This window comes from Orbicella faveolata, unplaced genomic scaffold, assembly GCF_042242905.1.
Source record: "Orbicella faveolata isolate gen_17 unplaced genomic scaffold, um_ofav_v1 contig_35, whole genome shotgun sequence".
NCBI lineage: Eukaryota > Metazoa > Cnidaria > Anthozoa > Scleractinia > Merulinidae > Orbicella > Orbicella faveolata.
This window is the reverse complement of record NW_028301564.1, coordinates 15,600,237-15,623,526: the sequence shown is the minus strand read 5'-3', so window position 1 is coordinate 15,623,526 and position 23,290 is coordinate 15,600,237. Positions and strand designations below refer to the sequence as shown.

At 41.1% G+C, this 23,290-nt stretch overlaps 1 protein-coding gene across 2 annotated transcripts in view; it reads right to left on the bottom strand.

Annotated features, from left to right (window-relative positions):
- Positions 1 to 1,558: 1,558 nt before the first annotated feature.
- The window catches only part of LOC110066066 (uncharacterized), a 29,698-nt gene continuing 7,966 nt past the window's right edge, over positions 1,559 to 23,290 (bottom strand). The window contains exons 1-8 of one of the 2 annotated variants that reach the window (XM_089272557.1): positions 22,047 to 22,273; positions 20,854 to 21,022; positions 17,357 to 17,438; positions 6,985 to 15,384; positions 6,566 to 6,778; positions 5,508 to 5,737; positions 4,672 to 4,852; positions 1,559 to 3,721 (exon numbers count right to left, since the gene is read on the bottom strand). In XM_089272557.1, the coding sequence (XP_089128683.1) occupies positions 3,690 to 3,721; positions 4,672 to 4,852; positions 5,508 to 5,737; positions 6,566 to 6,778; positions 6,985 to 15,384; positions 17,357 to 17,438; positions 20,854 to 20,925 (9,210 nt within the window). In that variant the 5' untranslated portion in view covers positions 20,926 to 21,022; positions 22,047 to 22,273 and the 3' untranslated portion in view covers positions 1,559 to 3,689. Of the gene's footprint in view, positions 3,722 to 4,671; positions 4,853 to 5,507; positions 5,738 to 6,565; positions 6,779 to 6,984; positions 15,385 to 17,356; positions 17,439 to 20,853; positions 21,023 to 22,046; positions 22,274 to 23,290 lie in introns of those variants that run through there. The other variant, XM_089272556.1, reaches the window with a different exon arrangement.

Genomic DNA, 23,290 nt, shown 5'->3' with positions numbered 1-23,290 from the left:
GGAGAAGTGTCTTGCTGACCGAGAAGAACATGACAGAAAGACCACAAACACAGGGCTGGGCACAAGGCAAATTGACTGGCTCTGCTTTGAGAATGATTTTCTCTGGCTGGTTTGAAAATCTATTTAGGGAAGTGTTTCTTAAAGTGTAGTTGCAGAAACTATCCATACCTCACCCATGGAAGGGATTTTTTCCAAGACCCACCACCCCTCTGGAAATTCCAATTAAGCTTGATACATTTCTTTAAATGTTTTGGTCTTAGAGAACCCCCCACCTCTCAGGAAATTCCAATCCCTACATGTGGGGGGAGTATGGATATTTTCTTGAACAGCATGTTAAGTAGTTCACTGAGGTCAAAAAGGTTTGTCTGCTTGTGGAACCAGTTGTCCTCCTGCTGAAAATGTTGATGAAACCTTTGCAGACAGACAACCCAGTGGTATTGAAAATTGATGAAAACCAAATTTGAAATTTGATGACAGTAAACATACTAAAAGTACACAATTTTCCTCCATATGTGATTACATAACAATATTTCCAGTGTTGATCAATCAAGTAGCATTTATTATGCAGTACCAGAAAATATCCATACTCCCCCCACAGAAGGGATTGGAATTTCCTGGGGGTGGGGGTGGGGGGTTCTCTAAGACCAAAAAATTAAAGAAATGTGTAAAGTTTAATTGGAATTTCCAGATGGGTAGGAGGGGGGTCTTGGAAAAATCACTTCCGTGGGGGAGGTATGGATATTTTCTGGAACTATGTATGGGTTATTGACCAAGTGTGAGGTCAAGATGGCTGGATATTGGTCAAGTTCTTTTTTTGTGAGTTTATGGACCGAGATGGAGTCAAGGTCCATTAACTTGCAAAAAAGGAAAGAGGCCAATATCCAGCCATCTTGACCAAACAACCTAGGTCAATAAAGGATTTATTATATGGCTTTCAGGGAAATTTTTCTTGCGGGGCATGGCAGGTAGTCCCAAGCGGGCAAGATAGCTCCATCTTGCCCGCTTGGATAGCGCAGGATTTGATTCATCTTGCCTGCTCACGGAGCTAGCCGTATAATAAACATTGTTATTGACTGATAATATTATTACAATTACCACCAGTTACTGATTTCATCCATTGGACATACCAAGTAATATTGTACTTTCAAATACAGGCTCTGTATGCCAGAGGTTTTTTCCTGTGAAGTTTTAAAAGTGACCAGGCCTTTTTTATGCACAGGCTACCATTGTGCAGTTCCAGAAAATATCCATACTCCCCCCACAGAAGGGATTGGGATTTCCAGTGGGTGGAGTGGTTCTGTAAGACCAAACAATTTCAAGAAATGTGTGACGCTTAATTGGAATTTCCAGAGGGGCTTGGGGGGGATGTTATAAAAAGTCCCATCCGTGGGGCCGAGGTATTGATATTTTCTAGAACTACACATTCTTGGCTTTGGCACTCGAAGGGAAGAAAATTCACCTTGTGACACCCAAGGAACTTTGAACATCTTAGAGTGCAAATGTTGTAGTTTCTTGAGTAACTGTTTGCAAACTCTACTGATCGATAACTGACAAACAGTAACCAAGATGTCTCTTTAATGGCTGCATTTGAGCATTTTAAAGCAGAAGCATTTAATATTAACAGCTAAAAAATTACAATATTGTATCTATTGTTGGACATCTGTTAGCTTAACCCTTGTATTTCCAAGCTTGAAGTGGTTTTAAACTGTCCTTCCTGGCTTGCATACTAGATATATATTTTTTCTCTTTATTCTGTAAGAATTTGTGATATATAAATCATAAAGTCAAATATAATTTCTACTTGGCCAAATTAACTGCTGTACTTGACAAAATGTTTATTATGTCACGGGAAAATTAGATTTTGATTACACTTGGGAATCACAAGGGGTTAAATTGCCAGATGCAGATCATGATAGCGTTTCCATCAGAAGAACCTTAGACCACTGTAGTGCGGTGGTTCCTCTATTAAAGGATCTAAGAATACTTCTGCTTAACTCTAGTAAAGATAACTGATGACCTTATATGAGCAAGTTTTGGCGTAAATTAAGCGGAACATGCAGACTGCAACTCCCTAAAGAAATTAAAGAAGTCTGCCTCTTAAATTTTTCGGAAGCCGTTTCCATGCTCCATTAAAAATTAAATAAAACTAAAATTTGCGTTTAAGCTAGTTCCGATAATTTTTTGCTTAGTAGTTAAATTTAGCGACAAGTTACACAAAATATTGCCAGTTGCATTAAGCACATAACAATCCAAATGCACATCCATCTCATATCACTGGGGAACATTTTCTTCGCAGGTCTATATCTGGGTATGATGTACAATTTTAGACTATTATTTGCCCTTGAATAAAAGAGATGATATCGCACCCACGTTTGATATAAATATTATATCACACCTGCTATTCGTATTTATTTGTCACCGATTGCCATTTTTATATCTTTTTTTTTAATTTAACGTGACAGTGTAATATAAGAAGGCACGTCTTAACTTGAAACGACCAGGTTAGCGTTGGATTTCAGTTTTCTAACTACGAATCAACTAGGAGTACTGAAAACCATTTCCGTCTTTCTATCGTGTTTTATAAAATACGTGAGATACCACGAGAGCTCTCATTGGTCGATAGGTGTGTTTAGATGAGAGTGTGTTAACACGGTTGTGACGTCTTAGATTAGCGCGTATTTTTGTGAAATATTATGTTATAAATTGAAGCAATGGAGTACTTTTCCCTTGTTTACATAGCCTCATCTAAACACTTTGCTGGGGGTGGGGGGGTGGGGGAAGGTTGGGAGTATTCTCGAAAGTTATGCAAACCCTCGAATGCATCTCGAGTTTGCATAACTGTCGAATTCTCTAAACCCTGTCGTGTTTAGAAGAGGCCATGTAAACAAGGAAAAGTGTTCTATTGCTTAAATAAGAGAAGAATGAAATTTGGGAGAACGAGAAACATTGTGGTGACACGAGCTGTGGCTTTTTCGGGTGTTCCCAAATTTTCCCTAATGTTCTTATCATTTGATTGAAGTCCAAAGAACATGTTTTCTATTTAATTTTAGAAAACATCGCTGGAATAAGAAAGAAAATCACTCGTTCCATGAAGCTGTGGAACAACAACTTTAAGAGCGGTTTCCTGGTGTTTTCCAATTCTCATTTTGTCACTCCCTTTCCCAGAAAGGATTTTAGGCCATTACGGGCTACCCCGTCTCGGTGTAAAAATTTGTCAGGACTATCTTGACGGGATATATTTCCTATCTGCGCCAATGCACGACCGTTCAAAAAAAAACCCATTTATTTTAATTCTCACTGAAGGGTCATTAAAATACTTATCGTAAATCCTTTTTTAAATTCTAAAACTTGTGCATGCGCTACAGTTAATAACTATAACTACAGATACAAAAAACCTGACTTTTATCGTTGCTTGGGCGCTTCATCCGGACGTTTGAATAAAGATGTCTTCTAATGGTCTAAAAATCGATTATATGGCATTTGTCACTAAATGCAAACGAGAAAATACTTGCTAATTGCAATTTTTAGATTTGCAGAAACGTCTTCAAGAAACAAAACCCTATATTAACTAATTATTTAACATTGGCGTTGAGATAAATATACAGACGCGTTACGTCATTAGTCCATTAAGATCGTTTCTCCGGTGCAGCTGTCGGTGAGGTGAGGCCTCGAAGCATCACATGAGATGTTTATACTTCATTCACGTCTTCAACGTCGTTAACTGAAATGAAATAAGTAAATGAAATAAGTAAAGTAAATATTAGAAAACCGATTCGAATGCAACGGAAAAATCTTCTACATAGATCGATATATCTGTTAGGAGCAATGCCAAACCGTTTAATTTAACGTCACCAATTTGACGTCACTTAATGTGGTTTGTCTTTTAATATTGTGTGTGTGATCATGGAGATGAGAGCCGTTTGGGACTTCTCCATGTGATGCTGTATGTTTTGCCGAAATTATGGAGAAAGTTGCCAGAGGCCTTTCTTGCACGGTCCCGATTTAGGCCCATATATTATGATTTCTCGGTTTCACAGCCCTTTTCTTTGGCCTGTGGCTGACTACGCAAGACACGCGTGGTAATGTACCTCTGGTAGCCTGGCTATGACCACGTTATCGTCATGCTTCATTTACAGTACCCATCATGATGTTTTCCTATTATAACGCAAATTAAACACTTGATTTCTGATGAAGCAAACAACTTAAAATCGGGAGATTTCAATGAGATCAGTTCTTTGTGTAACGATTGATTTTCTCATGTGCTGTACATTTGAGGCATTGTGGTAAATAACACACTCGAATATGGGTTATGTAGGGCTTAAGTGAAAGAACAACTGATTCAAGTTGTTTTGAAACAATTAGTCAGAATACAGATTGAACGTTCCAAAGTAATAATATTACTTCGAACAAAGACCCTAATTTTGGCACAGATGCTTGCAGGCCAAGTTTCTCTGTTTTGCCCCCTTGGACACCAAATGGCTAGTTTGCTTTATAAAAGAAACATGGTGGTTACCGTGAACAAAGTGTATCACTCAAACCATAATCTCTTGGTCAAACGCAGAATTAATCTTCTGAATATACCGATGCCGAAATCGTTCAAAGGCCCACCATCAATGCAGATATCAAAGTCGTTGGTGTAGTGATCAGGAGTCGGCAAATTGAAATACTAACCTCCAACATTTTTGAAGGCCTCCATCCATTCCTCTTCGTTTAACACGTGATCACCATCAATGTCCGATGAGACCATGAAGCCAAAGAGACATTCCTCGTGTGGAACGTGCAATAGCATTGCGTCAATTTCAGCTTTTTCAAGAATGCCATTTTCGTCGATGTCAATTTCATTAAACTGGAACTATAAGAAAGAGACATGATTTAGAGGTAGAGAAAGCAGTCAAAAAAGAATTACAGTCGAACTGGGCTCGAACGCGACTTAACCCTTACTTTAATTACTTATATTACATTCCCAACGAACAACCACAATTATCTTTCAGCGTGAGCTGAACTGAACTAATTGCCTTACTTACGGTATTACCGAGACTGCCACTTGCTGAATATGACATTCTGCTCATGCTGAGTACTGCAAATGTCTACATAGTACCATCTGAACTACAAAGTTCTTACGTTCCTTCATCTAGTTATTGATTATCATTCTTCACTTCTAACTTAACCGTCCGCGTTGTGACACCCGCTTGATGGACGGTTACCCTCTTATAACCACGTTGACTTTAGTTAAATTGCTCGCCTAATCCGTGTTATGAAAGGCAAGGTATTCGCAGTGAAAGTATTTAATTATCCATCCTGAACAAGGAAATTAGGTTAGGTGTAAGCTCTTGTTTGGGAGCTGTTCTCGTTCTGAAATACTTCGATTTTTATTCCGGTCTTTTTTCTGTAAGTATCGTATTAGCCGGAATATACTTTCATTCCGAGCGATTGCCCCCTTATATCGTAAACGAATTCACCACATACTCTAAAACCACCATGTAAATGTTTCAGTGCCGAGTAATTACCTTTAAAACTGCTTCCTTTTCTAATGCCGTCCACCCAGTCAATCGTGTTTGCGTGACAGCAGCATTCAGGTCTACTGATGCAGGATCCTCACTTTCATCAGTTTCTTTGTTGATTAATGCCCATTCTTGGAAACGATCTGCGAACTGGAGAAGTTCATCTTCCAAGCATTCATCTGTCGGAACATGCGCCTCATCTGCCAGCTTTGATATCTGTTGGCCTTGTGCATAGTCTGTAGTGATCACACATTGAAACAAAAGAAAAATCACAATTTGAAAGGGGTGGTAGAAGGATAAGAAATTTCCTACTCTTGCCTGACTATATACAGAAGGCGCCGGAGGGAACTCCCATAAAAAGTTGACCTGGATGTTCGTCGGGAATGGTGTTCCAAACCCCCAAAAGATACCGGAATCATGCATTTTCACACCTGTGAGGTACCCATTCTTCTGCACGGTCGTTGTTATGCTATTATTATCCGGGTCAACACCCTAAAAAATTTGGAGTAAACTCACTCGGATGTTGATCTCCAGAACTTTAAGACGGTCTCCCTCGTCTCCTTTTGCATGACCCCCCCCCCCCCCCTCCAGTATAGAAAGGCCAATTTTTGTCCGGATTCAATAACTACAGCGTTCCACTCATCAGGGAAAAGACACTGACTGCCCGTTGGCTATCGGTATACTGAAATTCGGATGTTTACCATTACCATTATTTGCGTTGAAACCTCAGTTAAGGCTTGTGCAAAGATCCAAGCAACAGCAGTGTGCCATGACGTATTCTCGGAAGCCGACAGTTGGCCTCTCAAGTGCAAAGATATTGCTCGGCGCCATGCAACACACTCGTTTCGCGATGGCTCTGGTACCAGTAACCTTGTTGTCGTCTTTGTAGTTTTTTTTTCCAACAGACCCTGCTATTTTATATATGTAATATATCTTTAGTGACACATAGCTACGAGGTTTACTTCCGTCGTTTTGAGTGACATTTTCACGTTTCTTCAGATACAGGAAATAAACTTCGTTTGTGGGGGGTGGGAAGTATTCACTTAAAAGAAAAGGACCCATACCTGCACATCGTCCTCGATGCTTAACAGCAACGTTGATTTGCATTTTGCAGGCGTGAAGATGAACCTTGCAAAGGTTTTCATAGTCCCCAAGATACACAGAACAATGGGGATCCACATCATCACTACACTCAGTCGGACAGGGGCACTCGGGTAAGACATCACCGTTTACGCGGCACATCGTTCCATTCTTGCACCTTTTTAGGTTGCACTTGTCTGTTGAAAAACAAAACAAAAATGACGGATTTACAAATTACGGAACCGACACCAGTCAACTGAATCGGAAACATTGCCACAAGCACGGTTTTAAATAATCCATTCAAATACTCAGAAGATTGCTTAGGATAACTGAAACATGGGTCTTTCTCTACGGTGTGTCTTGTATTTTTTAATTATTAATGACAATATTGTGGAATGCTTACCTTCTCCTTCCTCTCTTCCTTTAACCTGTGAACCATTACCATTCTCGATTCCATTACCATTATCAATCGCACTTGTGGGTTTTGTGGTGGAGATGTAATCAATAGCGTTTGGAGAGTCAGTAGTGGACACAACCTCAAAAGCGGTGGTCGTAGTCTGCACCAATGGTGTTGGCGTAAATCCAGTACTGCTGCTTTCTGTTGTTGTGGCATCTACTGAAGGTGATTTAGTTGTGGCATCTACTATAGGAGGCTGAGTTGTGGCATCAATCGAAGATGACTCGGACGTAGCTTCTACTGACGGTGATACTGTTGTGGTATCCGCTAAAGGGGATTTCTTTGTTGTGGTTTGTTTCACTTGACTTCCTACATCTAAACTCTCGGAGGGACCTTCGGTACCAATGGCAATTGTGGGTGCAGTGGTTCTCAGCGATAAGGTAGACTTAAGCGATTCAGTCGTTGCATTGTTAGGTGAAACTACCGTAGCTTCTTCAGAAGGGGAAGCTGAGGTCACTTCTTCAGAAGGTGATTCTGTTGTTGTTTCTTCAGAAGGTGACGCTGTTGTTGCTTCTTCCGAAGGTGATTCTGTCGCTGTTTCTTCAGAGGGTGGTGCTGTTGTTGGTTCTTCAGAAGGAGATTCTGTTGTCACTTGTACAGGAGGTGATACAGTTGTTACTACTCCAGAAGGCAATTCAGTCGTTACTTCTAAAGAGGGTGATTCTGTCGTTGTTTCTTCAGAAGGCGACTTTGTAGTTATTTCTTCAGAGGGTGATTCTGTCGTTCCTTCATCAGAAGGAGATTCCGTTGTTACCTCTTCAGAGAGTGATTCTGTTGTTAGCTCTTCAGAAGGTGATTCTGTTGTTACTTCTTCAGAGGGTAATTCAGTCGTTGCTTCTTCAGAAGGTGATTCTGTCGTTAGTTCTTCAAAAGGTGATTCTGTTGTTACTTCTTCAGAAGGTGATTCAGTCGTTGCTTCTTCAAAGGGTGATTCTGTTGCTAGCTCTTCAGAAGATGATTCTGTTGTTACTTCTTCAGAAGGTGATTCAGTCGTTGCTTCTTCAGAAGATGATTCTGTTGTTGCTTCTTCAGATGCTGATTCTGTTGTTACTTCCTCAGAAGGTAATTGAGTCGTTGCTTCTTCAGAGGGTGATTCAGTCGTTGCTTCTTCAGAAGATGATTCTGTTGTTGCTTCTTCAGATGCTGATTCTGTTGTTACTTCCTCAGAAGGTAATTGAGTCGTTGCTTCTTCAGAGGGTGATTCAGTCGTTGCTTCTTCAGAAGATGATTCTGTTGTTGCTTCTTCAGATGCTGATTCTGTTGTTACTTCTTCAGAAGGTAATTGAGTCGTTGCTTCTTCAGAGGGTGATTCAGTCTTTGCTTCTTCAGAAGGTGATTCAGTCGATGCTTCTTCAGAAGGTGATTCAGTCGTTGCTTCTTCAGAAGGTGATTCAGTCGTTGCTTTTTCAGGGGATGATTCTGTTGTTACTTTTGTAGAAGGTACATCAGTCGTTACTTCTTCAGGTGATTCAGTCGTTGCTTCTTCAGAAGGCGATTCTGTTGTTACTTCTTCAGAAGGTGATTCAGTCGTTGCTTCTTCAAAGGGTGATTCTGTTGCTAGCTCTTCAGAAGGTGATTCTGTTGTTACTTCTTCAGAAGGTGATTCAGTCGTTGCTTCTTCAGAAGATGATTCTGTTGTTGCTTCTTCAGATGCTGATTCTGTTGTTACTTCCTCAGAAGGTAATTGAGTCGTTGCTTCTTCAGAGGGTGATTCAGTCGTTGCTTCTTCAGAAGATGATTCTGTTGTTGCTTCTTCAGATGCTGATTCTGTTGTTACTTCTTCAGAAGGTAATTGAGTCGTTGCTTCTTCAGAGGGTGATTCAGTCGTTGCTTCTTCAGAAGGTGATTCAGTCGATGCTTCTTCAGAAGGTGATTCAGTCGTTGCTTCTTCAGAAGGTGATTCAGTCGTTGCTTCTTCAGAAGGTGATTCAGTCGTTGCTTTTTCAGGGGATGATTCTGTTGTTACTTTTGTAGAAGGTACATCAGTCGTTACTTCTTCAGGTGATTCAGTCGTTGCTTCTTCAGAAGGCGATTCTGTTGTTACTTCTTCAGAAGGTGATTCAGTCGTTGCTTCTTCAGATGCTGATTCTGTTGTTACTTCTTCCGAAAGTGATTCAGTCGTTACTTCTTCAAGGGGCGATTCTGTTGTTACTTCTGAAGAGGGTGATTCAGTCGTTGCTTCTTCAGAGCGTGATTCTGTTGTTACTTCTTTAGCAGGTGATTCTGTTGTTACTTCTTCAGAAGGCGATTCAGTCGCTACCTCTTCAGAAGGCGATTGTGTTGTTACTTTTTGAGAAGGTGATTCTGTTGTTGCTTCTTTAGAGGGTGATTCTGTTGTTACTTCTACAGAAGGTGTATCAGTCGTAGCTTCTTCAAAGGGTGATTCTGTTGTTGCTTCCTTAGAGGGTGATTCTGTCGTTATTTTGGCAGAAGGTTTATCGGTCGTTACTTCTTCAAAAAATGATTCAGTCGTTACTTCTCCAGGGGGTGATTCTGTTGTTACTTCTGTAGAAGGTACATCAGTTGTTACTTCTTCAGGTGATTCAGTCGTTGCTTCTTCAGAAGGCGATTCTGTTGTTACTTCTTCAGAAGGTGATTCTGTCGTTGTTTCTTCAGAGGGTGATGCTGTTGTTGGTTTTTCAGAAGGAGATTCTGTTGTCACTTCTACAGGAGGTGATACAGATGTTACTACTTCAGAAGGCAATTCAGTCGTTACTTCTTCAGAGGGTGATTCTGTTGTTTCTTCAGCAGGCGACTTTGTCGTTCCTTCTTCAGAGGGTGATTCTGTCTTTCCTTCATCAGAAGGAGATTCCGTTGTTACCTCTTCAGAGAGAGATTCTGTTGTTAGCCCTTCAGAGGGTGATTCTGTTGTTACTTCTTCAGAAGGTAATTCAGCCGTTGCTTCTTCAGAAGGCGATTCTGTTGTTAGCTCTTCAGAAGGTGATTCTGTTGTTGCTTCTTCAGAAGGTGATTCAGTCGCTGCTTCAGAAGGTGATTCAGTCGTTGCTTCTTCAGGGGGTGATTCTGTTGTTACTTCTGTAGAAGGTACATCAGTTGTTACTTCTTCAGGTGATTCAGTCGTTGCTTCTTCAGAAGGCGATTCTGTTGTTACTTCTTCAGAAGGTGATTCTGTCGTTGTTTCTTCAGAGGGTGATGCTGTTGTTGGTTTTTCAGAAGGAGATTCTGTTGTCACTTCTACAGGAGGTGATACAGATGTTACTACTTCAGAAGGCAATTCAGTCGTTACTTCTTCAGAGGGTGATTCTGTTGTTTCTTCAGCAGGCGACTTTGTCGTTCCTTCTTCAGAGGGTGATTCTGTCTTTCCTTCATCAGAAGGAGATTCCGTTGTTACCTCTTCAGAGAGAGATTCTGTTGTTAGCCCTTCAGAGGGTGATTCTGTTGTTACTTCTTCAGAAGGTAATTCAGCCGTTGCTTCTTCAGAAGGCGATTCTGTTGTTAGCTCTTCAGAAGGTGATTCTGTTGTTGCTTCTTCAGAAGGTGATTCAGTCGCTGCTTCAGAAGGTGATTCAGTCGTTGCTTCTTCAGGGGGTGATTCTGTTGTTACTTCTGTAGAAGGTAAATCAGTCGTTACTTCTTCAGGTGATTCAGTCGTTGCGTCTTCAGAAGGCGATTCTGTTGTTACTTCCTCAGAAGGTGATTCAGTGGTTGCTTCTTGAGAAGGTGATTCTGTCGTTAGCTCTTCAGAAGGTGATTCAGTCGTTGCTTCTTCAGAAGGTGATCCTGTTGTTGCTTCTTCAGATGCTGATTCTGTTGTTACTTCCTCAGAAGGTAATTCAGTCGTTGCTTTTTCAGAGGGTGATTCTGTTGTTACTTCTTCAGAAGATGATTCAGTCGTTGCTTCTTCAGAGGTTGATTGAGTCGTTACTTCTTCAGAAGGTGATTCGGTTGTTGCTTCTTCAGAAGGTGATTCAGTCGTTGCTCTTTCAGGGGGTGATTCTGTTGTTACTTCTGTAGAAGGTAAATCGGTCGTTACTTCTTCAGGTGATTCAGTCGTTGCTTCTTCAGAAGGCGATTCTGTTGTTACTTCCTCATAAGGTGATTCAGTGGTTGCTTCTTCAGAAGGTGATTGTGTTGTTAGCTCTTCAGGAGGTGATTCTGTTGTTACTTCTTCAGAAGGTGATTCAGTCGTTGCTTCCTCAGAAGGTGATTCTGTTGTTACTTCCTCATAAGGTAATTCAGTCGTTGCTTTTTCAGAGGGTGATTCTGTTGTTACTTCTTCAGAAGATGATTGAGTCGTTGCTTCTTCAGAAGGTGATTCATTCGTTGCTTTTTCAGGGGATGATTCTGTTGTTACTTCTCTAGAAGGTAAAACAGTCGTTACTTTTTCAGGTGATTCAGACGTTGCTTCTTGAGAAGGCGATTCTGTTGGTACTTCTTCAGAAGGTGATTCAGTCGTTGCTTCTTCAGAAGGTGATTGTGTTGTTAGCTCTTCAGAAGGTGATTCTGTTGTTACTTCTTCAGAAGGTGACTCAGTCGTTGCTTCTTTAAAGGGCGATTCTGTTGTTAGCTCTTCAGAAGGTGATTCTGTTGTTACTTCTTCAGAAGGTGATTCAGTCGTTACTCCTTCAGAAGGTGATTCTGTTATTGCTTCTTTAGATGCTGATTCTGTTGTTACTTCCTCAGAAGGTAATTCAGTCGTTGCTTCTTCAAAGGGTGATTCTGTTGTTTCTTCTTCAGAAGGTGATTCAGTCGTTGCTTCTTCAGAGGGTAATTCAGTCGTTGCTTCCTCAGAAGGTGATTCAGTTGTTGCTTCTTCAGAAGGTGATTCTGTTGTTGCTTCTTCAGAAGGTGGTTCTGTTGTTATTTCTTCGGAAGGAGATTCTGTTTTTACTTCTTCAGAAGGCGATTCTTTTGTTGCTTTTTCAGAAGGCGATTCTGTTGTTACTTCTTCAGAAGGCGATTCGCTCGTTATTTCTTCAGGTGATTCTGTTGTTACTTCTTTAGAAGGTGATTCTGTTGTCAAGTCTTTAGAAGGTGATTCAGTCGTTACTTCTTCAGAAGGTGATTCTGTTGTTACTTCTTCGGAAGGTGATTCAGTCGTTACTTCTTCAGAAAGTGATTCTGTTGTTATGTCTTCAGAAAGTGATTCAGTCGTTACTTGTTCAGTAGGTGATTCAGTTGTTACTTCTTCAGAAAGTGATTCTGTTAGTACGTCTTCAGAAGGCGATTCAGTCGTTCCTTCTTCAGAAGGCGAAACAGTGGTTGCTTCTTCAGACGGTGACACTGTTGTTGCTTTTACAGAAGGTGATTCAGTTGTTACCTCGTCGGAAGATGATTTAGTCGTTTCCTCTTCAGAAGACGATTCTGTTGTTGCATCTTCAGAAGGCGATTCTGTTGTTACTTCGTCAGAAGGCGATTCACTCGTTACTTCTTCAGGCGATTCTGTAGTTGCTTCTTCAAAAGGCAATTCTGTTGTTACTTCAGAAGGCGATTCGCTCGTTAGTTTTTCAGGTGATTCTGTTGTTGCTTCTTCAGAAGGTGGTTCTGTTGTTATTTCTTCAGAAGGCGATCCTGTTGTTTCTTTTTTAAAAGGCGGTTCTGTTGTTACTTCTTCAGAAGGCGATTCGCTCGTTACTTCTTCAGGTGATTCTGTTGTTACTTCTTTAGGTGATTCTGTTGCTACTTCTGCAGAAGGTGATTCTGTTGTTACTTCTTTAAAAGGCGATTCACTCGTTACTTCTTCAGGCGATTTTGTTGTTGCTTCTTCAGAAGGCGATTCTGTTGTTACTTCTTCAGAAGGCGATTCAGTCGTTACGTCTTCAGGCGATTCTGTTGTTGCTTCTTCAGAAGGCGATTCTGTTGTTACTTCTTCAGAAGGCGATTCGCTCGTTACTTCAGGTGATTCTGTTGTTGCTTCTTCGGAAGGTGGTTCTGTTGTTATTTCTTCGGAAGGAGATTTTGTTGTTACTTTTTCAGAAGGCGATTCTGTTGTTGCTTTTTCAGAAGGCGATTCTGTTGTTACTTCTTCAGAAGGCGATTCGCTCGTCACTTCTTCAGGCAATTCTGTTGTTACCTCTACTTCAGGTGATTTTGTTGTTTCTTCTTCAGAAGGTGATTCTGTTGTTATGTCTTCAGAAGGTGATTCAGTCGTTACTTCTTCAGAAGGTGATTCTGTTGTTACTTCTTCGGAAGGGGATTCAGTCGTTACTTCTTCAGAAAGTGAATCTGTGGTTATGTCTTCAGAAGGTGATTCAGTCGTTACTTGTTCAGTAGGTGATTCAGTTGTTTCTTCAGAGGGTGAATCTGTTAGTGCGTCTTCAGAAGGCGATTCAGTCGTGACTTCTTCAGAAGGCGAAACAGTTGTTGCTTCTTCAGACGGTGACGCTGTTGTTGCTTCTACAGAAGGTGATACACTCGTTACCTCGTTAGAAGATGATTTAGTCGTTACCTGTTCAGAAGGTGATGCTGTTGTTGCATCTTCAGAAGGCGATTCTATTGTTACTTCTTCAGAAGGCGATTCACTCGTTACTTCTTTAGAAGGAGATTCTGTTGTTACGTCTTTAGAATGAGATTCTGTTGTTACCTCTTCAGAAGGCGATTCTGTTGTTGCTTTTTCAGAAGGTGATTCTGTTGTTCCTTCTGCAGAAGGTGATTCAGTCTTTGCGTCTTCAGAAAGCGATTCTGCTGTTGCCTCTTGAGAAGGTGACTCTGTAATTGCTTCTTTAGAGGGTGATTCAGTCGTTACTTCAGAAGGAGATTCTGTTGTTACGTCTTCAGAAGGTGACTCTGTTGGTTCTTCAGAATTTGTTTCTGTTGTTACATCTTCAGAAGGTGATTCAGTCGTTGCTTCTTCAGAAGGCGATTCTGTTGTTGCTTCAGAAAGTGATTTTGTTGTTGCTTCCTCAGAAGGTGATTCTGTTGTTACTTCTTCAGGAGTTGATTTTGTTGTTTCTTCAGATGCTGATTCTGTTGTTACTTCTTCAATAGTTGATGCTGTTGTTGCTTCTTCAGAAGCTGATTCTGTTGTTGCTTTTTCAGAAGATGATTCAGTTTTTGCTTCTTCAGAAGGCGATTCTGTTGTTGCTTCTTGAGAAGGCAATTCAGTTGATACTTCGTCAGAGGGCGATTCTGGTGTTACCTCTTCCGAGGGCGATTCTGTTGTTGCTTCTTCAGAAGGCGATTCTGTGTTTACGTCTTCAGAAGGCGATTCTGTTGTTGCTTCTTTAGAAGGCGATTCTGTTGTTACCTCTTTAGAAGGCGATTCTGTTGTTACGTCTTCAGAAGGCGATTCTGTTGTTGCATCTTTAGTTGGCGATTCTGTTTTTACCTCTTTAGAAGGCAATTCTGTTGTTACGTCTTCAGAAGGCGATTCTGTTGTTGCTTCTTGAGAAGGCGATTCTGTTGTTACCTCTTCAGAAGGCGATTCGGTTGTTGCCTCTTCAGAAGGCGATTCTGTTGTTACCTCTTCCGAAGGCGATTCTGTTGTTACGTCTTGAGAAGGCAATTCTGTTGTTGCTTCTTCAGAAGGCGATTCTGTGTTTACGTGTCCAGAAGGCGATTCTGTTGTTGCTTCTTTAGAAGGCGATTCTGTTGTTACCTCTTTAGAAGGCGATTCTGTTGTTACGTCTTCAGAAGGCGATTCTGTTGTTGCTTCTTGAGAAGGCGATTCTGTTGTTACCTCTTTAGAAGGTGATTCTTTTGTTGCTTCTTCAAAAGGCGATTCTGTTGTTGCTTCTTGAGAAGGCGATTCTGTTGTTACCTCTTCAGAAGGTGATTCTTTTGTTGCTTCTTCAGAAGGCGATTCTGTTGTTACCTGTCCAGAGGGCGATTGTGGTGTTATTTCTTTAGAAGGTGATTTTGTCGTTGCTTCTTTAGAAGGCGACTCTGTTGTTTTTTTTTCTGAAGGCGACGCTGTTGTTGCTTCTTCAGAAGGTGTTTGTGTTGTTGGTTCTTTTGAAGGTGATTCTGTGATTTCTTCTTTAGAAGGTGATTGTGTTGTTGCTTTTTCAGATGGCTTTTCAGTTGTTGCTTTCTCAGAAGGCGACTCAGTGGTTGGTTCTTCAGACGCTGATTGTTTTGTCGTTCTCAATGGCGGTTCATTAGTTAAACTAGGAGTTGTCGGCTCTACGTCTATGATATCTATTATATCATCGTCGGTGCCTGGCGTAGTTGGGTCTACGTTATTTTCCACGTTGTCAAAAATGTCATCTGTGACTTTTTGAGCTAGTTTCGGTGGTGGTGTCTCACTCTCTACACTGGTTCCTATCGGTGTGGGAAGTAGGTTGTCCTTTTCGTTTGTTTCGTTGACGGGTGCTGAAGTAATGATTTGAATGCCTAACCCACTTGCTTCATCTTCAGCTGGAGAGTAGCCAACTAACATCCCCTCTGTGTATCAAAATGATCCAAGATTAGAAACTAAACTAAGAAACGTACCGAGAAACATTGTCCCGATCACCCTTCTGGGGATAGCAAAATCGTATGACGGTTTGGAGTTACTGGCGGAATAGCCTCAACCGACAAAGGCCTTAAGGTGGCTCAAAACGGTTCACAGCACATTTCAACAAGGTATGTACAGCTCGAAACCCCAGGTACGGAATCTTTTTAAAATTTGCCAAAAGTTGCACCTTATCCTGCTTATTAAAATTCGATACCAAAAGAAGGTGTCACTGTGCCGTTTTTGAAATACATAGAGATGACATGAAGGGTGTCTTTTAGCAGGTCATGCTGTTGCTACAGTATGGTAACCCATTGTGTCACGAAAATGAAACCAACATTTTCGCCAATGATTGGACAGTTTTTAGATACCATGATTGTAGCATCAACTGATAGAGAGTGGTAATGATGACTGATCAAAAATCAACGTCTTGGAATGTGCTGGAAACTCTTTTGAGCTACCTTAAGATCTCGTGTTTGGCATTCTGTCGTAAAATGACAACACCATTGAATTCACTCAAGTTGACGGCTAATTCTCGAGACTCTTTTAAGTCTTTATTATATGGCTTGTGTTTGTAGCCAATATAACGCGCGCTCTGATTGGCTTATTGGTTTGGCATTATTCTCCCGTAATAACCACAGGCCAATTACAGGCCTGCAAAAGCAAAGCAAAAAGCCGTATAATAACAACTTATTAACCTCAAACTTTCGGTCTTTACGGGAAAATCTCAAACCTCGGCCTCGTCGTATTGGCCTCCGAAGGTTTCGGTTTGAGATTTTCCTTCAAACACGTCACTCTCTTTTAAAACGTGGTTATTGTTAGAAAATAGTATAAAACTAAGCGCGCTGACTGGTTTAAAATCGCGTTTCTATTAAACAATTAGATTACGAGCTCGAGATTAATATCGCGTGAATAACGCATAGAAATTGAGAGCGAGTAATCTAATTGTTTTAGTATAAATCTACTAGTCGTTCAAAACTTTATCTAAATCCTCTTCACAAACACTTCGAAAACGCCAGGAAACGGCCGTCATTTTTATAACAAGGGCACAATGTTACGCTACGTAGCCAGTCAGAGAACGGCATTCGTGATAGAACCGACGCTAGCAGATTTATACTGTTTTACTAAGGGCCCGTCCACACGTATCCGGATATTTTTGAATCCGCAACTTTTTCTCTCCGGATACGGCTTCCGTCCACACGTATCCGACGAATTCGGCAGCGAATCCGGATATTTTTTAGTCCGCTCTCCAGAGTGGAAAAATTAAATCCGCAACGAATCCGATAACGTGTGGACGGCGAATCCGGATATTTTCGAATCCGATGACGTAGCAAAATCGTGTCCAGTCTCTTACCGAACAATAAACCAATATGGCGGCACAACGTGTAGGCCTAGTTTCTCTAGAGTGAATCTGGATACCATCGGATGCGTGTGGACAGGCGAATTCGATTTGAATACGCTACGCGTGGACGGGGAAATTTTTGAATCCAGAACGAAAAAGTTGCGGATTCAAGAATATCCGGAGACGTGTGGACGGGCCTAAAACTCGATAGAATTCCTAGGGTGCCATACGGGCAGATTTTGATATCTAAATCGGGGGGGGGGGGTACTCCCTTTTAGCCATTTTGATCATTAATAGGGTCTGATTTTTGCACTCTAGTCTTAAATTGGGCATTTTTCTTTTAGAAGAAGCTACTTCGACAATACCGATCAACAGAAGCCCTTCACAATGCCTTAACATCGGTCTGAACTAGGAAACTAAGTATAAGGCAGGTCTCAAACAGGGTATTGATTTAGGGTCAGGTCATAAAGAGGGTATTGAAAATCGGCGATTTTGGTCATAAATATGGTAAGCCTTTTGGGAGGCGGGCCGCCCATCCCCAGAGTACCTCCCAGCGGATCTAAATGAACAAAGTTTCTTACCGTTATAGACAGGTTCCAGTTCCACTGGATATAAATCGTCCTCTGCCCTAAATTCCTGTTCCCTTGGAACGGCTCTTCCCTCCTGTCATGAGGAATAGAGAGTACATGTGTTAAAGTATATAATGAGGTAAATGGGTAATGCAGTGGGGGAGGGGGGGGGGGCGGTAATGTAATGATCTAAACTGATGGATCGGAGGAGCTCATGTATAGAGCTGCACTCGTGGTACTTAATAGTTATGCTTGTTTGTTGATAATGGACTTCAGTGTTGCTGTCAGACCTTCCTTATGTTCTTATAGGCCTCGCGTTTCCGAATATTTTTATGTCAACAATCAATCTTACTAATACATATTTTCCCAAAGATGGCGCTATCTTTCCCGCTCGGGATGACCCGCTGTGTCCCGCAAGAAAATAGTATTATTTTTCTTATATAATAGATATTTTATTGATCAAGCTTGTTCAGTCAAGATGGCTGGATAATGGCCTCGTTCTTTTTTTTGCGTGTTTATGGACCTCCATTCCTTTTTGATCCATAAACACGCAAAAAAAATGAGCAAGGCCAATATCCAGCCATCTTGACCTCACGCTTGTCACGAATATCGTTCATTATACCAAGGAGAGGTTCGTTAAATCGAGGTTCCACTGCACTAGTATAGCTGCTTGCGGTAGTTCGACCACACGATGGTATGGACGAAGTTCACAAAAACGCGCGAAAGATCTTTCTGGTGCCCAGTCTACGCGAGTAATGACGAAAGAACTATTTTTGCCGCCTTCCACTTCTTTCCATGCGGCGTGTTGTATTTATGACATAGTGGGTTCGATTTTTATTCACCCAAAACGTGAAGTAAAAGCTGTTTTTGCAACATCGCTTGAAATTATTTCGTTTTCGACGTTAATTAACTTTACACCACAAGGAAATTGTTTTTAGGTGTTCAATGTTTTGTTTAGTGACGCGAATGGAACATACTCTTTAATTCAGCAATAGATCACAAGTTTTTATGGTTTACAGGCTGATAAACCACGCGGGATGTTGGAAGAACACTCGAAGAATTCGTAAATCACAAGCCACAGGCGAGTGATTTACGAATTCTTCGAGTGTTCTCCCAACATTCCAAGTGGTTTATCATGCCTGTAAACCATAGAAACTTGTGGTCTATTACTTTTGTATCATAATTCAGAAGACATGCGAAATTTCCATGAGTTTACAGGCACAAAAAACCTTAGCTGATTGACCAATCAGAGTGGGCGCATTCATTTAATTATTATACAATTAGAAAGATTAAGCAATTTAATGCATTGATCACTGACGCTGCAAATCCGTTAATTAAGATTCCTACCGGGGTGTTTAGCGCTTTACTGTTGACAGAAATAGAAATACATCTCACCTCTAGTTTATGAAGAGTAAATTTGTCACAGTTTGCGGTTCAAAACAAATATTCTGGTATCGCTCAAACCGTGGATTATCGCAAGCTGCGGACAACTGAAGGAATTCTCGAAGTATTTTGATGCGTTTGAACGAAATCTGTTCGAGACAATTCCATAGATGGTCGAAACTATTTTAATTGATCCACCTCAAATCAACATTGACCAGATGAATAGACACCTTGCAGTGAGACAGAAAGAAAGAATGCGAGCGAAAATTCGCTTAAAAATCGATTGCGATTTAAGCGCACAATCCAAAATGCATAAAATGTCTATCACATAGCACTCGTGTTCTTTTTCACGAATTTTCGGTTCAAGATGAGCCTTCCTCTCGAGAAAGATGTTTTTTATTCGAAAAGAAGAAAATAACTTCTCAATGCGTTTGACATACCGGAAGAGGTTGTGACACTTCACTTTCCAGTTTTAAAAGATGGCAGTTTTCTCACAATAGTGCGGACAGCTGTCCGGCGCGGCCACTGCGACAAGTTTTCTTTTTTTTCTTTCACAAGTAGTCACGTTTATCTCTCATTGCACGTTCACCGTGCGCTGTTTGAAAGTTTGTAAGACGCACGCGAGGACGTTCAAAGAAAACCGCGCGCTAAATTATGATTTTTGGCTAAAAAAAATAGGCGGCCACAGGCAGTCTCGCATAGGTACAGATTCTATAGCTGTCACGTGCGCCAAATGCAAGGATTTCGAAAGGGTTCTACAGTTTCGGAAGCTTTGATAGACAAAAAAAATTCATCATTGTTTTCATTGTGAAAACGATTTTCTCAGGTTAGAAGGCACACCGGAAAGAATCTTCCAGGACGATGTTTTCCTATTCATAGTAGATTGAACTTTCTCAAGTCTATTTTTTCTGCCAGCTTAGCCTGTCTAAGATCTTATTACGTAAAGTCTTTTGTCCTAAAATGAGCGCCGAATAAAAAAGCCGCAGTCCAACTGGGCAGTAATGTAGGCGTTGCTTTATTTCAGCCACCGGCAAAGAACGCGATTTCCGGTGGGGAAAACCTGTCTTTTGTGAAAGGCTGTCACAATTTTGGCATTTCTTCGTTTTGGTCCGTTTTGATCGCGGACGTGAGAACTTGAAACATTTTCGTCTGCCTCACTGTCTCGAATACCCATTTTTCATTATCAATTGTAAATACTTTTTTAAAGGATCCGGTGTGGATATTATCAACGCAAGATTTCTCTCATCAAGGGCACGTGTATTTCAGGCACTGAAAAGAACACGTCGAGATCTAAAGTGCTTTTTTCACACATCTAACGCTATTCAAACGTCAGAACGGGAGAGTTCAGAAATTTCATCCGTGAACTAGTCGAATTTTACACCGGAACAGCTCAAGCATGTTTTCTGCTTTCAGAAAATAGCGGTCTCTTTGTGAGCTCCTGTCTGGCGCGTTATTACGAAAACACTACATCGGAAAGCCACCTATTCCATTCCCTTCAAATGTAAACAAACCGCGTAGAGGTTCCTATTTGTTCAACATAGATTAATCGCCCCAGTCAATCTCTATTTTAAGAACATAAGTTACTTTCAGTTTAATACTTTGAATTCGAAGTATTCCAGTATCGCGAAGATTAATTCTCGTCGCGCGCCGGCGGCAGACAGTTCCATGTGCTCGTCACGGGCCTCTCGGATATCCAATGGAATTTCGCTTCTCTAACGAGAGGAAAACTCGGCTACCTCGATTGAGATATCGGCGCAAAGCCTTCAGCTGGGATTTCCTCACTAGTTATGCTGCTAATAAACTATTTGCACCGTTGTAATCTTGCAAGGTTCCAAAACAAGCTAGGGGCTGTTACTTTTCAATCCGTAATTATCCTCATATAAACTAGTATCTAAAGGAAAGATCTATAGCCTATTAAAACGGCTAATAAAAAACACATTGGAGAGTCCTGCACAAGTGTGACATGATGCGCTTTTGAACCGTTTTTCTGCGAATACTTGCAGCGTAATACGCAGTCTTTGAGTCGTTTCTCGTCGCAAATGAAGGACTGCCTCACACGCATGTTGCAATGAAATTATTGCAAGCGTTGAAACCTAAGCGCTACTACAGAGTGTTTGGAAACTTACCGCATCCATTACCAGTAACATGAAGACAGCGCCCAGCCAGATTCCACTCTTGAGGATTGCACTAAACGCCATGATCGACTCGAACACTGTAGACAAAACACCTTCAAACTCGAGCCACTTTCAATCGATGGCCGATCTTGAAAATCTCACTGTGCGTCAGCGAGCAATCCTGCGGATATTACAGATGTTAATACGTTACTAGGTGCGATAACTGGCGTCACCGCGCGTTGTGTGTACAGCGGAAATTGTCGTGCGCTACGCCTCTAAAACATAATATTTATAGCGTGATTGTCTGCCAGGCTAGGGTGCAGTGTTATTGTTTGAGAAAAAGGCTTGATTGTGTCTGGCGCGCAAAAGCACTGAGCGGGACTAAGTGTATAAAGTAGCAGCCTGCTTAGTTTTTGAAAAAACCAAAAACCCCTAACGCAAACTTATACTCCAGAAGTACTTTGTTCGAATGCTCCAAATGCCAGCGGATCGCACCAAATATCAAAGCAAATCAAGCTGGTGCGCTGGTATAGTTTATAAACATATATAACATAGCGGAATCCAAGATTTGGACTCCGATATCTACAGCGAGGGGTATGCTTTCTATTGATAAAAAAACATCGCGATAAATGGCCGACATAAAGGTCAAGCGAGGGATAGTAAGTATGACAGTCGGAGGCCAACCATTTCCGTTTTAGCTGACAAACGAATGACGAGCTGGGAGATTTACCAGTGTAGTAGTCTTCTATCCACGAGAAGTCCTCTTTCGCTAATATGGTCCCGCTCGACACGGACTAAACGAAAGAAGGACTTCTCGTAATCTAGCTGGGAGAAAGCTCTTTTAACAAACTGGAAAATACTCCTCGAATTTCGGAGACTCGTGTGTCGCGAATTTGATCTGTATTTTGAACATGATTGTAGCTGTAGTTTGTGCTTGACCGAATACGTACGTACAGCAATGTGGCCCCATCGAATACAAGATATTTGTAAAACTTTCAGGGTGACACAACAGACGTTAACCTTTTAGTAACCAGTGTTGAGAGCTATATAAAACAAACAAACAGTAATTAATCTGTAAAGAGTTCTTTAACCAAAAAATCTATACGGGCTTGTCCACGAAACGTCTGCAAATTCCGTTGTAATTTCAATGACCATTGATGTAAGGAAATTCACTTTTTCTAAACAGAACCTAAAACTTGAGTTACCTCAGCTTTCAGATGTTATTGTGCTTTGTTGCACTTGAGCTGTATCAAATTCTGGTGTTGAAAGCCCTTATGTTGAAGATGTTTTCCATCTCGCACAGTCCTGAACTCCGATAAACTTGTCTACCTAGAATGTGCCGTTATAAATCCAATTATTCATGCGCCACATGGTTGTGATTGGCTGCCCGGCCGCAAAACTAATCTGTTTGCCGTGATAACTTTTAACACATTCCAGTTCAGGGCGTTGACGTTTTGATAGATAGCTCGTCGAGTGCTCGTGGGGTGCCCGGTTATAAAGGGATGACGTTTATGCATTGAAGCCGGTAGGGAGCTTCTTCCAACAAAAACACTGAAACAACAACATGTATTCATTACGAGTTTTATTTCTTTGCGTCGTTACATTCTCTGGCTAATCTACCCTGTGTTTTGATAGTGAAATGTTACATTGGTGCAGTGGTAACTATTCTTAGTCGCTCTCCTTGTGTGGCGGAGCACACAGTACTAGGACAACGGAAACACAAACTTCTATTAGGGGAGGTTTCCAGTTTGTATACATTGCATTTGTGGTCATGTCTTAGCAGATTCCTCGCCCGATCGAGTTAAGTATGGCAAGATTTTCAGTTCTTTTCCAATGGAATGTTTATGGGGATTAGATTAGGCGATTTATCAGACATACGTTTTCAAGGTCATGCATTCATCACGGTCATCCATGCATTCATCATTGTAGCTCAGTCAGAGCTCAGTCAGTTATCCAATTTTTTTAAAGATGCTTTGATCTGTTCAAACGTCTCCTGTGCTCGGTGCGGTTTTTAACGTGTGTAGATGGGTGATAATTGTTGTTGGTGATGTCAGTATCTGACTGGTCATGCCAGAAATGCGTATCAAAGAGTTCGCCCTGTTTAATAAAACACACAGTGAACTGTGTTGTTGGACTTGAATTCAAACCAGGTGCCAGTGGCTAATTCGTTCAGCATGGCGAAAATCAGATAAGTAATCAAGAATTTAGATCATGACAAAGGTTCATGATATGTTTGGTGTATATCAGTGTAGTCAAGAGAATCAGTGTAGCTCACAGTCCCTTAGTGTACACTCTTTTTTTATGAGAATATTGTTTTTCCGGCCCAGACTGAATATTCTTATTTTTCTGCCGATTTTAGGCTGAAAACATTTTTGTGAATATTCTTAGATTATAGTTTATGACATTTCCGTTTTATTGGCTTTGATGGCTTTTGAGTCAGACTGCAGTA